Genomic DNA, 18,300 nt, shown 5'->3' with positions numbered 1-18,300 from the left:
CCCTGAGTAGCCCGTTCTCATCGAGGTATGGGTTGAGGGTTAGCAGAGAGCTTCTTTTATCAATTGATTTAGCATTTTCCAAGCATGCCCTTTCGCGAGGAAAATATCGGGTTTGCGTTAGCGTCACAAGTTAATTTTTTGTTTTTCTGAGATCCTCATGAGACAGAGAGGAGGTGTAAGCGGGTTTGATACCTCGAATTCGGTCCTTGAGATTTTTAATGAACCTAAAGGCATATTCCATGACCCTGAGGGCGCGAGGAAAAGAGGAGAATCGGTCGAGAAAATCCGGTTCATCTTCCGTGGCGAGTAGAGCTTCGACTCGGCGCATTTCCGGCGGGTTCATGCTGCGGGTAGTTGTTTTGGCCAGGTTTCGGGGGGCTGGGTCAGCCACGCAGGGCCATTCCACCACAGCGAAGAATTTGCCAAGTCCATGGGTTTGCATCCTATTGTGCCCATACCAGCTGGATTGTCGCGTCTGCCTACATGCTTCCAGGAGGCCCTTCCGACGAGGTCCATAATTTCAGCTGTTCGATTGGATACGAAGGTCTTCCAAGCGTGGGGAGGCTTTTCGAGCCATGCTAAAACAATTTACGAGTCAGACCACATGGAAAGGTTTTTAATAGAGAGTTCGAGATGGGACTGTACGATGGCGATTAGTCGGGCAAGGAGTAGAGCTGCACATAGTTCTCATCTTGGAAGACTGGTAGTGCGAAGAGGGGAAACCTTGCCTTTAGCGACCAGAAGATGGGACGGCATTGTGGCACCGTGGGTTGTTCGCAGATATATAGTGACGGAATATGCCTTTTCTGACGCATCGCAGAAACCATGCAGTTCAACCTGCTGGTTCGGGATGTAGTCAACCCATCGAGGTATCTTTATATCTGAGATGTTTGGTACATTTTTTGCGAACTGCGTCCATTTAATGAAGCGGAGGGGCTTCACTGGTTCGGCCCAGCCGGTTCCGTCTATCCATAACTCTTGGAGTAAAATCTGAATCATTATCGGCGTAAGCCACCCTGTGGGGTCAAAAAGTTTTGCGACCGAGGAGAGAATTTTTCGCTTTGTACTAGTGGACGAGAGGGGTATTGAGTCCACTGTGTACGAAAACGTGTCGGTCAGGGCGTTCCACTGTATGCCTAGAGTTTTGGTGTTGCTTGCTTTCTCGAATTCCAAGAGATGGGTGTCTAGCAAGTCCTCTTCTTTAATGTTTTTTATATTACTGGGGTGATTGGCCGTAATTTTCCGTAATGGAAATCCTGCTGACGCTAACACTTGGATGACTTGTGAGAGAGATTTTTCAGCCGAGAGAATTTCATAGCTGCCAGAGAGAATGTCATCTAAATATGTTTCTTTCGTCAAGACAGGTGTGGCTTTCGGGAAGGTTTCTTCCACATATTTGGCTAGTTGGTGAATTGTGCGTATGGCGAGGTAGGGGGCACAGTTTTCGCCAAAGGTGACTGTTTTAAGCCGGTAGTCCTTTATGGGATCACGTGGAGATGACCGAAAGACGATCCGCTGGTAGTCTCTGTCGTCCTCGTGCATGATAATTTGGCGGTACATTTTTTCTATGTCTCCGTTGAAAACAAACCTTGAATCATTTATCAAAAGTTGACATTCCCAAGTGCTCATGGTTTATTAACAATTGTTTATGTTTTTATCGGCCTGTTGATAAATGACTCAAGGTTCGATTCGAGCTCAAGGCCAGAAAAATAACTTTTTTCCAAATGATAATTATGTTGTTGATAGCATGCCTAAAGCGTACTGATGATGAAGGCTTAGCACCCTTCGAAATGGATCTATCTGAGCAGCTATGGCAGGTTGTCTGAAAAATTTTCTACTTACTATTCCAAAAACAAAATACAATTTTTCAAATTTAGAAAAATTAAAAATTAACAATAATTATCATTTGGAAAAAAATTATTGTTCTGGCCTTGAGCTCGAATCGAACCTTGAATCATTTATCAACAGGCCGATAAAAACAAAAACAATTGTTAATAAACCATGAGCACTTGGGAATGTCAAACAAAGTAATTGACAATAAACAAAAATCCAGCATTATCAGTGATTTGCACCAGATGGCGCAACACTGAATAAATATAGTTGGTAAAAATGAATAGAAGTAGCAAATTTGTCAGTCAAACAAACCACCGATGTATAGCTAAATGGTTGGCGCAGCATGCCTAAAGCGTACTGATGATGAAGGCTTAGCACCCTTCGAAATGGATCTATCTGCGCAGCTATGGCAGGTTGTCTGAAAAATTTTCTACTTACTATTCCAAAAACAAAATACAATTTTTCAAATTTAGAAAAATTAAAAAATAAAAATAATTATTATGGGCAATCCCCGATTATTAAAAATCATACAAACAGACAAAATTGGTTAATTCGTTGTAGTTCTATAAATAGAACGAAAACAGCAACAAAACCAAAGTTTCTTTGAAAACCGCCGTACCAAGCATAGCTTTAACACATAATTGCATACGAAGTATGCAATGTGTAAAAGATTAAAATATGCAAAAAGAAGGCAATTGGGAAAGACTTCACAACAGGCATGACGTAGCTGAATGCGTTTACAACCATTTCAACTATCGTAGGGGTGCGAGTTCGACTCCCACTCCCAGGAGAAAAGGCTTTGAAGAGATTTACAAGGTATAATCGAAACAGCTGTCGCCTTGTCCGTCCTGATGTCACGTTGTTTAAATTTTTCCCAAATTATTAAATAAATTATAAAAATTAAAAAAAATTGCTTCAAATAAATGTTTTCATACATTTAAAAAAAGCAATATGGGCAATCCCCGATTATTAAAAATCATACAAACAGACAAAATTGGTTAATTCGTTGTAGTTCTATAAATAGAACGAAAACAGCAACAAAACCAAAGTTTCTTTGAAAACCGCCGTACCAAGCATAGCTTTAACACATAATTGCATACGAAGTATGCAATGTGTAAAAGATTAAAATATGCAAAAAGAAGGCAATTGGGAAAGACTTCACAACAGGCATGACGTAGCTGAATGCGTTTACAACCATTTCAACTATCGTAGGGGTGCGAGTTCGACTCCCACTCCCGGGAGAAAAGGCTTTGAAGAGATTTACAAGGTATAATCGAAACAGCTGTCGCCTTGTCCGTCCTGATGTCACGTTGTTTAAATTTTTCCCAAATTATTAAATAAATTATAAAAATTAAAAAAAATTGCTTCAAATAAATGTTTTCATACATTTAAAAAAAGCAATATGGGCAATCCCCGATTATTAAAAATCATACAAACAGACAAAATTGGTCAATTCGTTGTAGTTCTATAAATAGAACGAAAACAGCAACAAAACCAAAGTTTCTTTGAAAACCGCCGTACCAAGCATAGCTTTAACACATAATTGCATACGAAGTATGCAATGTGTAAAAGATTAAAATATGCAAAAAGAAGGCAATTGGGAAAGACTTCACAACAGGCATGACGTAGCTGAATGCGTTTACAACCATTTCAACTATCGTAGGGGTGCGAGTTCGACTCCCACTCCCGGGAGAAAAGGCTTTGAAGAGATTTACAAGGTATAATCGAAACAGCTGTCGCCTTGTCCGTCCTGATGTCACGTTGTTTAAATTTTTCCCAAATTATTAAATAAATTATAAAAAATAATTATCATTTGGAAAAAAAATTATTGCTCTGGCCTTGAGCTCGAATCGAACCTGGAATCATTTATCAACAGGCCGATAAAAACAAAAACAATTGTTAACTCCTTAATCATTAATCCGAACTTCTAAGACAAGACGCCTCCGTTTAACGAATAAAACAGGAGATGCAAAACCCGTTGAAACGCTTTGTCAAATGAACCAAATTTCTTTTATTTCATGTCCTGCCGAAAATAATTAAGCACCAATGGATATTTAAAACTTGACACAACCCTTCACAGCTGTTCCGATCGTATGGTCACTTTTATATCAAAGGCTACTTTTTTGATGCATGCCGTCTGATGGAGCAGAAGGTAGCACATTTACCAGTCGAAACTGCAACACAATATAGTGGAAATTTTAATCCAGCGAACTCGTGATCCTTTTTCTTTGTATATCTTTTCCGTGGTGTCAATGATCATCACGGGTATATCCGATGCCCTCCGGGGTTTATTGTTTCCGTTTATTGTTTCTTTGGAAATACTACACGACCTCGTCGCTTGCGCGACCATGCACCATCGAAATAAAATTAAAACTCTTTTTTTTTATCACGACTTCACACTTTGATGTCTCCAACCAGAAAAAAAGAGCTCCGTTCGGCGGAAATCGATCGTGCTCGCCTCTTTATCTCCTCATTTTCTCAAACCCATTATGCACGCAGTTGGACCGTTTGCCACAGGTGTTGCCACTGAACTATGTTTTGTAACTTTAACCCTAGTAGGAATTTGTGAACCCAATTGTTGCCAATTGTTATCCTCAAGAATTTAACTACCAGGCCGTTCTATGTGAGTGCATCTTACTGATATTACGATCAACAAAGAGACTATAGGGACCAAATCCGCGCTCACAAGGTGTACAAATATTTTAAAGGAGAGAAATACTAATGCGGGAGGTTGCAGCTGGCATTATGTTGCGAAATACGACATATTAGTGACGGCTTTGGGTTCGGGTTGTGGTTTTTTTCAATTTTGCCCTTTCTGGAGACCCTTTAGGTAGTCTTCCTTCCACCTTTTGCTGAATTGATGATGTAAGCTTTTTACCCTGTCCATCGGTATAGCGAGGAGGGGGCTACCTCTGAGAAAGTGGCCGGGGGTCAGCGCGGTAAACTCGGTGGGATCTTGGGATAAAGGTCAGATAGGACGAGAGTTCAACACGGCCTCTATTCTTACCAAGAGGGTGGTAAATTCTTCAAACGGGAACTTGTGGGCTCCTGCAGTCCTCTTGAAGTGCAGTTTGAAAATCTCCACTGCAGACTCCAACAGGCCGCCCATGTGGGGAGCTCCGGGCGGGATGAATTTCCAATTGATGTCCTGGAGAGAGTATTTTGCGATTACTTATCGAGAGGCAGTTTTCATGAAGTCAACGAACTCCTTTTCGGTCGCTCTTTTAGCTCCGATAAACGTCTTGCCGTTGTCACTCATCATTGTGGCAGGATATCCACGACGTCCGACGAAGCGAGCAAATGCTGCGAGAAGGGCATTAGTAGTTAAGTCCGAGCACAGCTCAAGGTGAATAGCTTTTGTCACAAAACAGACAAAAACTGCCACGTAGCCTTTCAGTAAGGTGTGAGACCTTAGCAAGGAAGTTTTTATTTGAAAAGGCCCCGCAAAGTCGACACCGGTAGTGGTAAAAGGCGGAGCGTATGTGCATCGTTCCGGGGGCAAGTCCGCTATGATTTGCGATCGCATTTGCTGCTTGCGGAGGGTACAAGTTTTGCACTAATGTATGTATCTCTTTATGAGGGGTTTGAGTCGTGGAATATAGAGATCCTGTCTGAGGCATTGCTGCGTGAGACGTATTTCGGTGTGAGGAAGAAGTTCATGGAGGTACTGTATATAGAGGACAGCTAATCTAGATTTTTATGGGATAATAACGGGATGTTTTTCGTTGTACGTCAACGTCGAATGAGCTAATCGCCCATGAACCCTGAGTAGCCCGTTCTCATCGAGGTATGGGTTTAGGGTTAGCAGAGAGCTTCTTTTATCAATTGATTTAGCATTTTCCAAGCATGCCCTTTCGCGAGGAAAATATCGGGTATGCGTTAGCGTCACAAGTTAATTTTTTGTTTTTCTGAGATCCTCATGAGACAGAGAGGGGGTGTAAGCGGGTTTGATACCTCGAATTCGGTCCTTGAGATTTTTAATGAACCTAAAGGCATATTCCATGACCCTGAGGGCGCGAGAAAAAGAGGAGAATCGGTCGAGAAGATCCGGCTCATCTTCCGTGGCGAGTAGAGCTTCGACTCGGCGCATTTCCGGCGGGTTGAATCTGCGGGTAGTTGGTTTTGGCCAGGTTTCGGGGGGCTGGGTCAGCCACGCAGGGCCATTCCACCACAGCGAAGAATTTGCCAAGTCCATGGGTTTCCATCCTCTTGTGCCCATATCAGCTGGATTGTCGCGTCTGCCTACATGCTTCCAGGAGGCCCTTCCGACGAGGTCCATAATTTTAGCTGTTCGATTGGATACGAAGGTTTTCCAAGCGTGGGGAGGCTTTTCGAGCCATGCTAAAACAATTTCCGAGTCAGACCACATGTAAAGGTTTTTAATAGAGAGTTCGAGATGGGACTGTAAGATGGCGATTAGTCGTGCAAGGAGTAGAGCTGCCCATAGTTCTCATCTTGGAAGACTGGTAGTGCGAAGAGGGGAAACCTTGCCTTTAGCGACCAGAAGATGGGACGGCATTGTGGCACCGTGGGTTGTTCGCAGATATATAGTGGCGGAATATGCCTTTTCTGACGCATCGCAGAAACCATGCAGTTCAACCTGCTGGTTCGGGATGTAGTCAACCCATCGAGGTATCTTTATATCTGAGATGTTTGGTACATTTTTTGCGAACTGCGTCCATTTAATGAAGCGGAGGGGCTTCACTGGTTCGGCCCAGCCGGTTCCGTCTATCCATAACTCTTGGAGTAAAATCTGAATCATTATCGGCGTAAGCCACCCTGTGGGGGCAAAAAGTTTTGCGACCGAGGAGAGAATTTTTCGCTTTGTACTAGTGGACGAGAGGGGTATTGAGTCCACTGTGTACGAAAACGTGTCGGTCAGGGCGTTCCACTGTATGCCGAGAGTTTTGGTGTTGCTTGCTTTCTCGAATTCCAAGAGATGGGTGTCTAGCAAGTCCTCTTCTTTAATGTTTTTTATATTACTGGGGTGATTGGCCGTTATTTTCCGTAATGGAAATCCTGCTGACGCTAACACTTGGATGACTTGTGAGAGAGATTTTTCAGCCGAGAGAATTTCATAGCTGCCAGAGAGAATGTCATCTAAATATGTTTCTTTCGTCAAGAGAGGTGTGGCTTTCGGGAAGGTTTCTTCCACATATTTGGCTAGTTGGTGAATTGTGCGTATGGCGAGGTAGGGGGCACAGTTTTCGCCAAAGGTGACTGTTTTAAGCCGGTAGTCCTTTATGGGATCACGTGGAGATGACCGAAAGACGATCCGCTGGTAGTCTCTGTCGTCCTCGTGCATGAGAATTTGGCGGTACATTTTTTCTATGTCTCCGTTGAAAACAAACTGGTATGTACGCCATTTGAGACTCAAAAGCATCAGATCGGGTTGGACGGTAGGGCCGGTATAAAGAACGTCGTTAAGCGCATGCCCAGATGCCGACTTCTTTGAGGCGTTAAACACGACCCGCACCTTTGATGTCTTTTTCTCGGGTTTGACAACTGCGTGATGAGGTAGATAAAATGAGAGATATTTTCCTCCGTCAAATTTTTCATAGGAGCCGGTTTCCTCCATATGATCGTGGGTGCGGTATTCTTCTAGGACACTATCATATTGAGTCTTTAGCTCCCCTTTCTTCTGCAAGCTTATCTGCATTCCAAGAAACAGGCTTACAGCTGAAGACCGAGAGTGGGATAGTGATATTGACTCTGGGAAGCTGGGTTTAAACGGCAGCCTGACGATGTAACGACCGTTATCATCGCGTGAGGTTGTGGCTGCATAGAAATTCTCGCAAAACTCGTCTTCTGGGGTTATTTAGGGTTTGGTGGGAACTTCCTCCAATTCCCAGAATTTTCGCAATAGAGAGTTAAGATCTTCGTTCGTCACTTCTGACACTTGCATGCAGAAAGAGTTTACAATTACAGAGGCTCTACCGCTCAGAATCCATCCAAAAATGGTTTTCTGCGCTAGAAGATGAAGGGAAAGTTTCTCAAAGCCCTTTTGGATGACTTGGACTTTGGGTCACTGCCCAAGACGAGATCTATTTGCGAGGGGGAGTGACAGTTCGAGTCTGCGTGGTTGAGGGTTCTCACCCATGATTCAATTACTAGAGGTTTATTCTTCAATGACGGCAGATCTTTGACACTCCCAAATTGAAAAATCTGGACGGGTTGCTTTTAGGAAGTAAAAAAAACGGGGAATAATTCAATCCCCTTCAGTGAAGTTGTAGTAGACAAGTATCTTTGGTAGTATATTAGTAGTGATAATAAATTTGTAAATGCCAAAAGTTTTTGGGGAAATAATTCATTTTCTACTAAATATTTCGTGAATTGATAGTTATGTTGGTTTGGTCATTCTTTCAGAAATTGTTTGAAGAATATCGTACGTTAGAATTTTATTCAAAAATGCACTATCTCAAAATTAGTTTCCAAAACTCCCTACATGAGCATAAGTTCAATGCATTTTGTCATAAGAGGGAGTTAATGAATGCATTCTGAGATGAAGCGTTCTTCAATCTAACTCTAATATAGCGCGGTTTTCTGACAAATCCTGAATTGGGAAATTTTTGAAAAAGATTTTGAGATAGCATGATTTTGAACAGGCAGCCGACATGGGGTGATACGCTACTCCGTAGCCGCCATGAACTGACAAAAACAAAAATAAAAGAAAATGGCTTATTGTCTTAGAACTTTATATTCCTACCTTGACTTTGACAGAAGAGTTAAGCTTTTGCGCGGTCCTGCTACTCAGTGAGTATTCACCTTTTTATTCTGAAATTTCGGAAAGCTCTTTTCCGTTAAGTATTCATGGAAGCGTTCCGGATAAACCGTTAATTTAGAATATTCGGAATACCTTCATTTGATACTACCTCACGAGGTTCGAATATGCATAATATTCCAAATATAAACCGAGTCTCCAAATTCTTAAATGGAGACGAATGTTCCAAACATACGGAATTAATAGAACAGAAGGTCGACTTTTAATACGTGCCCAAAAATGTCGAGAGAATTGTCAAAAGACGCGTATTGACCTCGATAACAATAATTCCAAGGCGGAAGTAAAAATTTTAGCTCGTTCAAAATATATTGACGAAAAACCGAAAAATGACCCCGGGTTGCGATGGCGGGCTCCAGCGGAGCTTATAAAAAATTACCCTGGCCGGTCCATCAATGAGGTGGGATCACAATTAAATGCATGCAAAATCCCTTGGTACACAAACTCTTTTTCAGTGCACAAAAAAATTACAACAACCACAGGAAAATTGTCAACTTCAACTGCAAATATCTCCGGACAGAGATACAACTTTTCTTTTCCGCCTTAGGATTATTGTTGTCGAGGTCACCTCTCTCTCGATATTTTTGGACGCGTATTAGCAGTAGACTCCTGTTCTAGACTTTTACCTGAATAAGTTAACATGCCCAATGAGTAAATTTCGTTATGGCAGCTCTATTATTTACTAATGACATTTATACTTTAATCGATTTACTAGTCGAAGTTTTGACGTTGAACGATGAATTTTGAATTGGTTTAGGTTTCGTATGTTCATAGGTTTACGAAAGTGTGCGATTCCTTAGTGTCCGTACTTTTCATAAAACCTATGTTCAGCCACACTAATAGATCATGGCATAGTTAATAAATTCATCATAAAATTAAAATAAATGTTCTAAGAATTATACAGTTAAGTACTTATCGGGTATTTGTAAACTGATTGCATTATATTTCTACTACTAATATTTTTGGAAAATTCGCAAAGAAACAACACAGTTAACGTATGTCAATTCGGTTTTGGGAGCAAAATGGCTGCAATTGTCAAAAAATGTGTCTGTCGAGCAAACCTCTTGTGATTGAATCATGGTTCTCACCGATCAAATTGTGTGGTTAGCAGAGGCAGTCAGTAATTTTAGTCGTTTGATCTTTTTTGTGGGTTTCTTTTGCTCGTTTATTGCTTTTTTTGATTTATTGATGCTTGCTTTGAGCGTGCATCTTTTCTACTTGTGCGATTACTTCTGAGATATTTTCGAAAAACTAGATTTTGTAGCTGTTGACCTTGATTACCGATACACTAGTCCCGCCACAAACTAGCGGGTATTGAAACCTTCATAATACACACTAACACTGCCATTTGCGATACATTTTGTTAATAAGAAAAGACACAACGTCTGCTGGCTCTGGGATCTTGGATTATAAACTGTATTTATTTTTAAATGGTTTATTGTAAAACAACTTAAATCTAGTTTCTATTCCTCCTTATTTTTCTTTATGTTATTTCATAAGTAACAATAATTTTAGATAAAGCTTTTATGAATTTCAAAACAAAAAAAATGTATCACTCAAGTTAACAAAAATAAATTTTGAAAGGAAAAGTATATTTTGATTTTACTTATTATATTTGTCTTATCCAACAGATTGCTGCGCCTCAAGAACGACTGTACTCTACATGGATGGGTGGCTCAATTTTAGCATCTCTGGATACCTTCAAGAAAATGTGGATTTCTAAACGTGAATATGAAGAAGAAGGACAGCGAGCAGTACATAGAAAAACTTTTTAAAAAATCAAATGATCAAATTCATTGCTAAGGTCTTGAACTTGAAGGAAATTGGTTTTCATTAGAAAAAATAAATTATCTAAACAATTACTGTGAAAACTAATTTAATTCAATTATATTAAAAAAAATGAATAAACAATATTACCAATAAAACCAAAATGTCCCGAGGGCATTTAACTTTTCCGAAATATTATGTCTTCCAAGCGGTTCTCAAATTTGAGAAAATGCAATAATTAACATTGATTGTTTGCGATAAGCTTTATGGCTTTCTTGCCATTTGGCAACGCTCAAACTTTACAAGACTCACAGGTTCAAAAGCTAATAGTTAACTCACAAAAATAACTATACGGATATTCTCCTCTCCTTTTTTGTTACCAAACAAACAGCTGGATTTGAAAAAATGGATAAGCTCAGAAAGGTTAACCATCAGTAAACTTTTTAGAACTGTACGCGTACACCCGAGTTTGTGTAATTAAGTACAAATCTCAATACATCTACATAAGGGTGGTTCCTAAAACTCAAATCTTGATCTTAATTAAAGATTAACCGTCTAAACGGTTATGGCCGTCCCGGTAGGGAAAATCTCTAGTTCAAAACTGGTGCGCTACAAATTCGCTCTCTACCTCTTTTCCGTGCTTTCAACTGGCGAAGTTGGTGGAAATTGTCCGCGCTTCATTACCTTTTATTTAGTGGATACAAATTTCCACTTTAGAACTAGTTCTGCACAAGTTTCGAACTAGTGTACAAATTTTCAACTTAGATCTAGTTGTCTTACTAGGACTATTTCGTTCTCGGAACCAGTGAACGAAATACTACACGTTGCTTGCAATACGATTTTATCATTTATCATGTGCAATGGAAATATCCACTCATATTTTAAGATGTTGTTGTTGTTGTAGCAGTGCTTCGCCCCATCCAATAGGTGCGACCGATCACAAATTGTCATCAATATTCTCTAACGGGAGTCCAAGGAAACTTGCTTTTTCAACAGGGGTGGACCATAATGCGAAGGGTGGTAGAGGCGTTGGTTCCACATTACAATTAAAGAGATGGTTGGTGTCAAGTGGGGACACATTTCAAGCAGGGAACACATTTTGTGTGTCGGGGTTGATTCTGGATTGGTAAGAGTTTAACCTGTTACAGTATCCAGATCGAAGTTGAGCTAGAGTGACTCGCGTTTCCCTGGGGAGTGCGCGTTCCTCTTCCGCAAGTTTTGGGTATAGTTCTTTGAGTACTAGATTCACCGGGCAATTCCTGGCATAAAGGTCCGACGCCTGTTTGTGGAGTTCACTGAGGACTTGCTTGTGTTTTTTGGCTTCATGCAGCTGAGTTCTCAGGTGCCGTATTTCCTCATAATGTTTACGGAGATGACTCCTTAAGCCCCTGGGCGGTGTTGGCTCATCAATCAGATGTGTGTTGGGATGCCCTGGTTTCTGGGTATTCAACAGGAACTGTTTGGTTAGCATCTCATTTCTCTCCCTGATGGGGAGTTTTCTCGCCTCACTATATAGATGGTGTTCTGGGGACATAAGAAGACAGCCCGTGGCGGTTCTGAGAGCAGTATTTTTGCAGGCCTGTAGCTTCTTCCAGTGAGTAGTTTTTAGGCTTGGCGACCATATAGGGGACGCGTAGCATGCAATCGGCTGGCCAATTGCTTTGTAAGTGGTAATTGGCGTTTCTTTGTCTTTTCCCCAAGTACTTCCAGCAAGAGATTTGAAGATTTTATTACGGCTCTGGATTTTCGGTAGAATTGCGGCTGCATGCTCACCAAAATGTAGATCCTGATCAAACGTCACACCCAAGATTTATGGGTGTAGGAGAGTCGGTAGCGTAGTGCCATCGAACCATTTTGAACATCCATGTCGTAAATAAGGTCGCGGAGGATTTAGGCGGTGATAATGCCAGGTTTCGCGAGGCGAAAAAACTGGAGAGGTCAGGGAGGTAGCCGTTTATTCTGCTGTAAAGCTCATCGATCTGTGGGCCTGCGCCAGTGGCCATTATTGTGCAGTCATCGGCGTAGGAAACGATAGTAACTCGTCCTGGTGGCGAAGGCAGCTTTGATATGTAGAAGTTAAACAAACGTGGGGATAGGACACCACCCTGTGGCACCCCTTGTTTAATTCTTTTTGGTTTTGATGTTTCGTTTCTAAATTGCACCGCTGCCTGCCGACCACCCAGATAATTTGCAGTCCACCTTTTAAGACATGGGGGAAGGGTAGACCCTTCCAGGTCTTGCAGTAACGTGCCATAGTTGACCGTACCAAAAGCTTTTGATAGGTCTAGCGCAACGAGTACTGTTCTATGGTGGGGGTTTTATTTAAACCGCAATTTATCTGGGTGCTAATGGCATTTAGCGCGGTGGTGGTGCCATGAAGTTTTCTAAAGCCATGCTGATGACAGACTAGCTGCAAATTTGAAGTAGGGGAAAAAATGGCTTCAAACGTCTTGGCTACTGGCGATAGGAGAGATATCGGGCGATATGACTCTCCTATGTTCGCTGGTTTCCCAGGCTTTAGTAGCGAGACCACCTTGGCCATTTTTCGGGAATGACAAAGGTGGAAAGAGACAGGTTGAAGACATGTGCTAAATATTTTAAACCCTCTTTCCCTACGCTTTTAAGCATCGGCATGGCTATGTCGTCTGGGCCCACTGCTTTGGATGGTTTAGCATGACCGATGGCATCCTCAACCTCTTTGGCGGTGATGGTAATTGGAGACGCGCTTAATTTATGTTTATGCGCGTGTCTGTAGGCCCTCCGTCTAACTTTGTCGACCGTAGAATGCATTACATATTGTCGGCATTACATATTGTCGGCATTACATATTGTCGGGGCCTCCGCCGGAAAGTGCGGCCGAATTTAGGGAACTCTACCGGGGGGAATAAAGCGAGCCGCGGCGGATTCAATGACCTTGCGGAAAGCACGCTCCCCTTGGCGAGCATCAGGCGGGATAGGGAGGGCAGCAAAGCGGTTGTCTGTAAAGGATTTGTATTCATCCCACTTTCCTCTTAAAATTTATGAAAGTGCGTTTTCTGTGACGATGAAGTGGGCGGTATGCTCGAGCGAAATAAGTATAGGCAGGTGGTCGGATGCCAATGTTACCTTCGGCTGGCAGTTTACGCGATTTACGAGTCCTGCGCTCACGACTGATATATCCGGCGAACAGCTTCCTGCCATACGTGTGGGTGCGTCTCCGTTTATTGTGCAGAACGTCGTTTCTTCTATTTGATCCGCCAACATCTCACCCCTACTGTCTGCCTGCAAGTTTGAATGCCATAGATCGTTATGGGCATTGAAATCGCCTAAGATAATGCGATTATTGCCAGTGAGTAAGGCGCTGATATTAGGGCGGTATCCACTGGGGCAACAGGTGGTAGGAGGGATGTAGATGTTGATGATTTCTAGGTTTGCATCGCCTGACCGGACAGATAAGCCTTGACGTTCTAAAACACTGTCCCTGCGGCCGATGTCGGGATCAAATATATTATATTGCACTGAGTGGTGTATGATAAACGCGAGGCCGCCTCCATTTCCGCTCTCGCGCTCTTTTCTGTGGGCTAAGCCGTAGACTACGGGACGCCCTTGGGCGTGAACAGCAAGGAGCCACAAACGATTTATAAAAGTTACGAGGACGTCGGGTTTTCCGATCTAGCCCAGAACAACTTGTCCGATGCATCCGTCTCTTGCACGAGACACACTGACAAGAGTATGACCGTCCTAAAAAGATTATTTTCCGGCAGACGCAGCAAAACCATTTCTCAGGATCGGGGTCAGGAGACGGACCGGATTGGGTTCGATACCTTCCCGGAGCAAGAGAATATGGAGCAGTCCCGCTGCAAGGAGCTGCTGGGAGGATGACATTATGTGGGAGGGACGCAACAAATTAAATGGGTTACACTGAAATGACAGTCCTTGGTCTGGAAAAATCCCAAGTCGCTCCAGTACATAGAACCGACTGCCTTGGAAAGCGCCCATTTTAAGATGGTTCTAATCCATGTGAAAATTCGAAGTATGTCCCGAAATTGTCCTTTGAAGGAATAAATAAAAATAAATAAATACTTGGCGCGATTTATGTCGAGCATCTCTTTCAATTTGGGGCGTGCTACTTTTAATTTTCCCTACAAGTTGGCGGGACGGGACCTACATGTTTAATGCCGACTTCGAACGGTATCTGCCAGGCAGATAAGTTTTCACTGAGAAGCTTTTCATGGCAGAAATACACTCGGAGTGTTTGCCAAATCACTGCTAAACGACGCCGATTAGAAAAACTTTTTTCTAATTGTTTCTATAGTTTTGATATTATGTAACGTTGCTGCAACACCCGTTGTCTACCCACGGGTGTGGAACAACTTGTACACAGAGCAATTGGGCTGGCAGATTATTAAAATTCGGGCATTCAAGTGTACACACCAACAAGCGCGAGAAAAGTTAAACCAAAACATTTTGTTACCATTAATTTAAAACTAAGCCTAGTGCATATATGCAAAATAAAACTATTTATTAAATGAACATTCTGCAAACTTAAATAAAAGAACCAAAATTCTAAATTAAAAATACTGTGTTTGGTGTCGAAGTTTTTATGTGGAGTGCGTTGCGACGTGCAAGCGAACGTCCATTTTTCTGAGGTTCATAAGATGAACCTTATATAGCGACCGTGACGGCTGGATCCCGGTCATTTCTTTTACATTTTGGGCGAGAATGGTGGTATGAAGTGGCAGTGGCGGTGAAGATGTATAATTGAAGTATGGGAAAACCTTTAATACTAAAAAACTAATACTACGACTAAATTTAACAGAGGTAACACAAAATCTTTAATATAATAAAATTAACTAAAAACTATACTAAATGCAACGGAAGTAATTGGAAGAGAAAAATTGGAAATTATAGTATAATATAATATGCCATAACGGGATATAAACCCACGCCACTAGCCAACGGCATATCATCGCCATTTTTTTTTTTTAACCACCACCACCACCACCATTAACATCGAAACCAGCCGCGGCAGCGCCGGCGAAGACCGCCAGAAGCAACTCGACATCAGCAGCATTGGCGACGACAGCGGCAGCGTTTACGGCAGCATTTACGGCAGCGGCAGCATTTACGGTTGGAGCAGCATTTACGGTTGGAGCAGCAGCAGTCATAAGTATAATATATATATGTAGTTAACAAATTTTTGCCTACGTTTTTTTATAACACATAAATGTATGTATAGAAAACAGGAAAATTTCTTTTATGCGGTGCGTTATAATATATATATACATTTTGGATTTTTTAAAAGTGGTGCGTTCTACATTTAACTACTTCGGTTTTCAACAATTTTAAATTTTCGAAGACTGTTGAACTTGATAAGCAGTTTGTAACGTGTAAGGTTTGGAATTTTGATATAAACGGTGTTTGAAACAAAAAAATCAATTAAAATTTTTTTTTTTTTGAAATATGCGGTGGTTCCGTTAAAAACCAATTAAAATTTTTTGAATATGCGGTGGTTCCGTTAAAAACCAATTAAATTTTTTTATATAAACGGTGGTTCGGTGAAAAGCCAAGTGAGATTTTTTTATATAAAGCGGTGCGTCCGTGAACATATACGAATTTTTTTTTTACAAAGCGGTGCGTCTATGAATATAAATGGGTTTTTTTGAACAAGTTACAACAATTTGAAATTTTTACCAATTAATACCAATATACTTTTGTGCAAAGTTTAAATTCAATTACTTCTTAAAAATTTTTCTATACAAGTATAATGCAGTTTTCATCAATTCTTCAAATAAATTGTTAAATATTTCTTTAGCGACTATTCACCTGTAAATCAGTTCAGTTTTACAAATTTTTTTTTTTTTTCCTCAATATTTCAGCTTCAATATAAATTCAGACATTCAAATAAGTACTTCATTAATTTCATAGTTTGGACTGAATTATCTGTGCTATTCTGATAATTTCATATGTACAACCTTAGAAGTGGTAAGCAAGTGCAGAAAACTTCAGATTCAGAATCCGATTCCGATAAATCAGCCTCAAGCTACGAAAGTTTAGCTTCATCTACGACCGAAGAAGTCACAAACCAAGAAAATAGATTTTCATTGTCAACAGATTTTCCAGGCTGCGAAGATTCTTCCAGTAAAAATGTAACTTCTAATTTAGTTTCAAATCTTAACGATTCAAATAGTGAAATATTAACTTTAACTTCTTCTACTTTAAAATCAAATCTTAACGATCCAAATAGTACAAACGTGGCCTCACCTTCTGCTAATTCAGCTCCAGATCTTAACGATGAAATCATGGCAACACCAGAGGATAAGAGAATTTTTATTAACACATGTGCTAATTCTATTAGAGAAAACTACAGTGGTGATCCCCTTGCACTTGATTCTTTTATATACAAAATCGCATTACTTGAACAATTCGATACTGCAGATTTAAATGATACTTTTATAGCGTTCTTAAAGTCAAAATTAGAGGGTAAAGCCCGTGAAGCAATACCAACACAAGTAACTTCAGTCAACGAAATTAAAACTGCTCTACGTAATAGGATCAAACCGGACAACTCGAAAGTTGTAGCAGGGAGAATTGCAGCGTTGCACATCAACGGAAACAATTATACAGATTTTGCCAAAAAAGTTGAAGATTTAGCTGACTCACTTGAGCGGTCTCTTATTATTCAAGCGATCACTCAAGCGAAAGCTCATTAAATGGCAGTCGAACAAACTGTTAACGTGTGTCGCTTAATTGCAAAATCCAATTTAGTAAAAACCATTTTAGCCTCAACGGCATTTACTGACCGAAATACGTGGTAGAAAAATTAATTGTAGAACAAAATAACGAAGTAACAGAACGTCAGGTTTTAGCTTTTCGATCACGTGGTAACAACACATTCAGAAATTCACGTGGTGGTTATCGAGGCTTTTACCCAAACCGCGGCTATACTGGCTATAGAAACAATAATTCATTTGCATACAACAGCAACTATAACAGCAATAATAATCAAAGATATAGGAATTATAACGGAAATAGATACCAGAATAACAACAATAATAATACGCGTCCAAATACAAATTCCAATTAAAATACAAATAATAGTAACAATAGAAGCAACAATTCAAGATCGTCAAACGGTAGAGGTCGAAACGCAAACGTTCGCGCTTTAAACGCCAGCGCCCCTCAGGAGCGAACACTGGGGGAGAACGAACTAAGCCAGTAAGCGAATATCCCTCACCAATAGGAATCTATTGTTTAAATTACTCTGATTACATTGAATTACAACTTAACGAGTCACAAAAATTTTGTTCTTTCCTAGTAGACACTCAAGCGGACATTTCTTTAATAAAGATATCATGTTTAGACAGAAATATTGCCTTAAATACGAACGACATTATTAACATTACCGGTGTCACTTCTAATTCAGTTTCTACTTTAGGTAAAATTACAGCAAATTTAAATTTTTCTAACTTTTCCAATAAACATACTTTACATGTAGTAAATGAAGACTTTAATATTCCATCCGATGGCATGCTGGGAAAAGATTTTCTGAAAATTAACAAATGCATTATTAATTATGAAAGAAATAGTATTTCCTTTTGGGTAGGTAATGAAAAAGTTGCGATACCAATCCTACACGGAACAGAAAGCGACAGTTGTATCATTCCGCCAAGATGTGAAATATTCAGACTTTTTGATTTAGGAGATTCACCCGAGCCACTTTTCGTGGACTCGCAGGAAATTGAAAAAGGTGTTTTCACAGCTAGCTGCATTGGTAATTCCAGTAACCCAATAATTAAAGTCATAAACACCACGGATAATGTAAAGTATGTGAAAAGAAAAAGTATTAGGACAGAAAAACTTTCAAATTATAATGTCTATACAATTAACAAGACAGAAACAGAAGACAAACGTACGAAAAAACTAATTTCGATTTTAAAAAA

General features: G+C 40.6%; 1 protein-coding gene across 6 annotated transcripts in view; it reads left to right on the top strand.

The window, feature by feature from the left end:
• Nucleotides 1-18,300, top strand: part of Arp1 (Actin-related protein 1) — a 482,639-nt gene that overhangs the window by 420,435 nt on the left and 43,904 nt on the right. Inside the window, exon 7 of one of the 6 annotated variants that reach the window (XM_067759871.1) lies at nucleotides 10,243-10,571. The exons of the other annotated variants lie outside the window; for them this stretch is intronic. Within the exon in view, the coding sequence (XP_067615972.1) occupies nucleotides 10,243-10,386 (144 nt within the window). The 3' untranslated portion in view covers nucleotides 10,387-10,571. Of the gene's footprint in view, nucleotides 1-10,242; nucleotides 10,572-18,300 lie in introns of those variants that run through there. 6 annotated transcript variants of the gene reach the window in all.

This window comes from Eurosta solidaginis, chromosome 1, assembly GCF_040869045.1.
Source record: "Eurosta solidaginis isolate ZX-2024a chromosome 1, ASM4086904v1, whole genome shotgun sequence".
NCBI classification, from domain to species: domain Eukaryota; kingdom Metazoa; phylum Arthropoda; class Insecta; order Diptera; family Tephritidae; genus Eurosta; species Eurosta solidaginis.
Note: the sequence above shows the minus strand (reverse complement) of the source record. Positions and strands in the feature narration are given on the sequence as shown.